General features: G+C 55.0%; 1 protein-coding gene across 1 annotated transcript in view; it reads right to left on the bottom strand.

Moving 5' to 3' along the window:
- The window catches only part of ITGA11 (integrin, alpha 11), a 30,094-nt gene that overhangs the window by 18,327 nt on the left and 10,434 nt on the right, over window positions 1–1,333 (bottom strand). Inside the window, exon 11 of the mRNA XM_010140300.1 lies at window positions 224–372. Within this exon, the coding sequence (XP_010138602.1) occupies window positions 224–372 (149 nt within the window). The remainder of the gene's footprint in view (window positions 1–223; window positions 373–1,333) is intronic.

Here is a 1,333-nt window from a genome sequence, read left to right as displayed (position 1 = left end):
CCCCCGGGGGGGCGTGCAGGGACTTTTCAAGCCTGGTCCCTGCTACAGCCACATGGTTGGGAGCTGTGGGTGCAGTGACAGCCAGGGAATCCCCCACTGCCTGTTGGATGGGAGCCATTTAAACAGACCAATTTACAAGGTGAAGGGAGAGGGTCGATGGAGGAGCAGTGTTTCACAAGGGAAAACCCGTGCAGCATCCTTGGCAGCGCGCGCCCGGCGTTACCTGCTCTCCCTTCAGCGCCTGGTGGATGGTGAGGTTTCGGTTGTTGTGCATGCTGAAGATGATGACTTTCCCAGTGTGGTTGAACCTGGGTGCTCCGGCCACGTAAATCTGCTCGTGCTTGGTGGATATGACGGAGGAGACGGTGTAACCTGGAAGAGGGGTGGGTGGGTGTGGGGTGAGCACGGCCGAGCAGCGCCCTGCCTGCTCCCAGCCGCTGCCCTGCGAGCTGCACTCCGTTAGCCCCCAGCTGCCAACACAACTTGGCCATCGCTCAGATCGGGAAGCGAGAAACGCAGATTTCTTCAAAGATAAAGTCATTCAAACAAACCCCAGCTCCCTGACCTCGGGCTTTGAGCAGCCTGCTCAGGTCCTACCCACACCCCGAGCAGCGCAGCAGTGCCAAGAGTTTAGACACTGCCTAATGCGGCCGGCAAAGCCGGTCAGAATCCTTCCTTCCTGGAAGGCGGGTCCAATTCCCAGCCTGAGAAGTGCTTTACTTCATGACTCACATCACATTAAACAAACACTAGCAAGGTACGTGCACGCCACGAGCACCCACTGCTCCGCTCCTTCGAAACCCCGGCAACGCCGTGTCCAAAAAAAAGGGTAAAGGCTTTGCTGCTGCTTGACACTGACATTCACAGTCCCATAAAAGCCACGGATCCAACAAGACCATTACTCACGAGTCCTTGTGGAAACAACCCCGAATAACAACCCTGAGCAACCCCTCTTCCCTACCCAGACTTTTTTTTTCTGTGCTGCGATCACCGACACCACATGTCACACGCTGGGCTGTGGGTCTTGCCCGTGGTTGCAGATGGGTTTATGTAGGAATGCGACTCTGAGGCTGCGAAATCCTATTTTTCAAACCCAGCTCCAGGTTCCTGCACGTTCACAGTCAGGTTCAAATGCTACTTAAATTATCAGAAACTCAAAGCCTGGCCAGCCATGGAGCTGGATCAGATCACTCGGGGTCACATCTGGTTGCATTTTGAGTATCTCCAGGGATGATCAGGGTTTAGGGACCCTTCTCCCTGGACATTTGCTTAACATGGGACCTCTGCTTCTCGAAATATTCCCCTCCTGGGGGGATATTCCTAAGCCTGGGAT

Source organism: Buceros rhinoceros, unplaced genomic scaffold (assembly GCF_000710305.1).
Source record: "Buceros rhinoceros silvestris isolate BGI_N320 unplaced genomic scaffold, ASM71030v1 scaffold20747, whole genome shotgun sequence".
Lineage (NCBI taxonomy): Eukaryota > Metazoa > Chordata > Aves > Bucerotiformes > Bucerotidae > Buceros > Buceros rhinoceros.
This window is presented reverse-complemented; position numbering and strand designations above follow the sequence as displayed.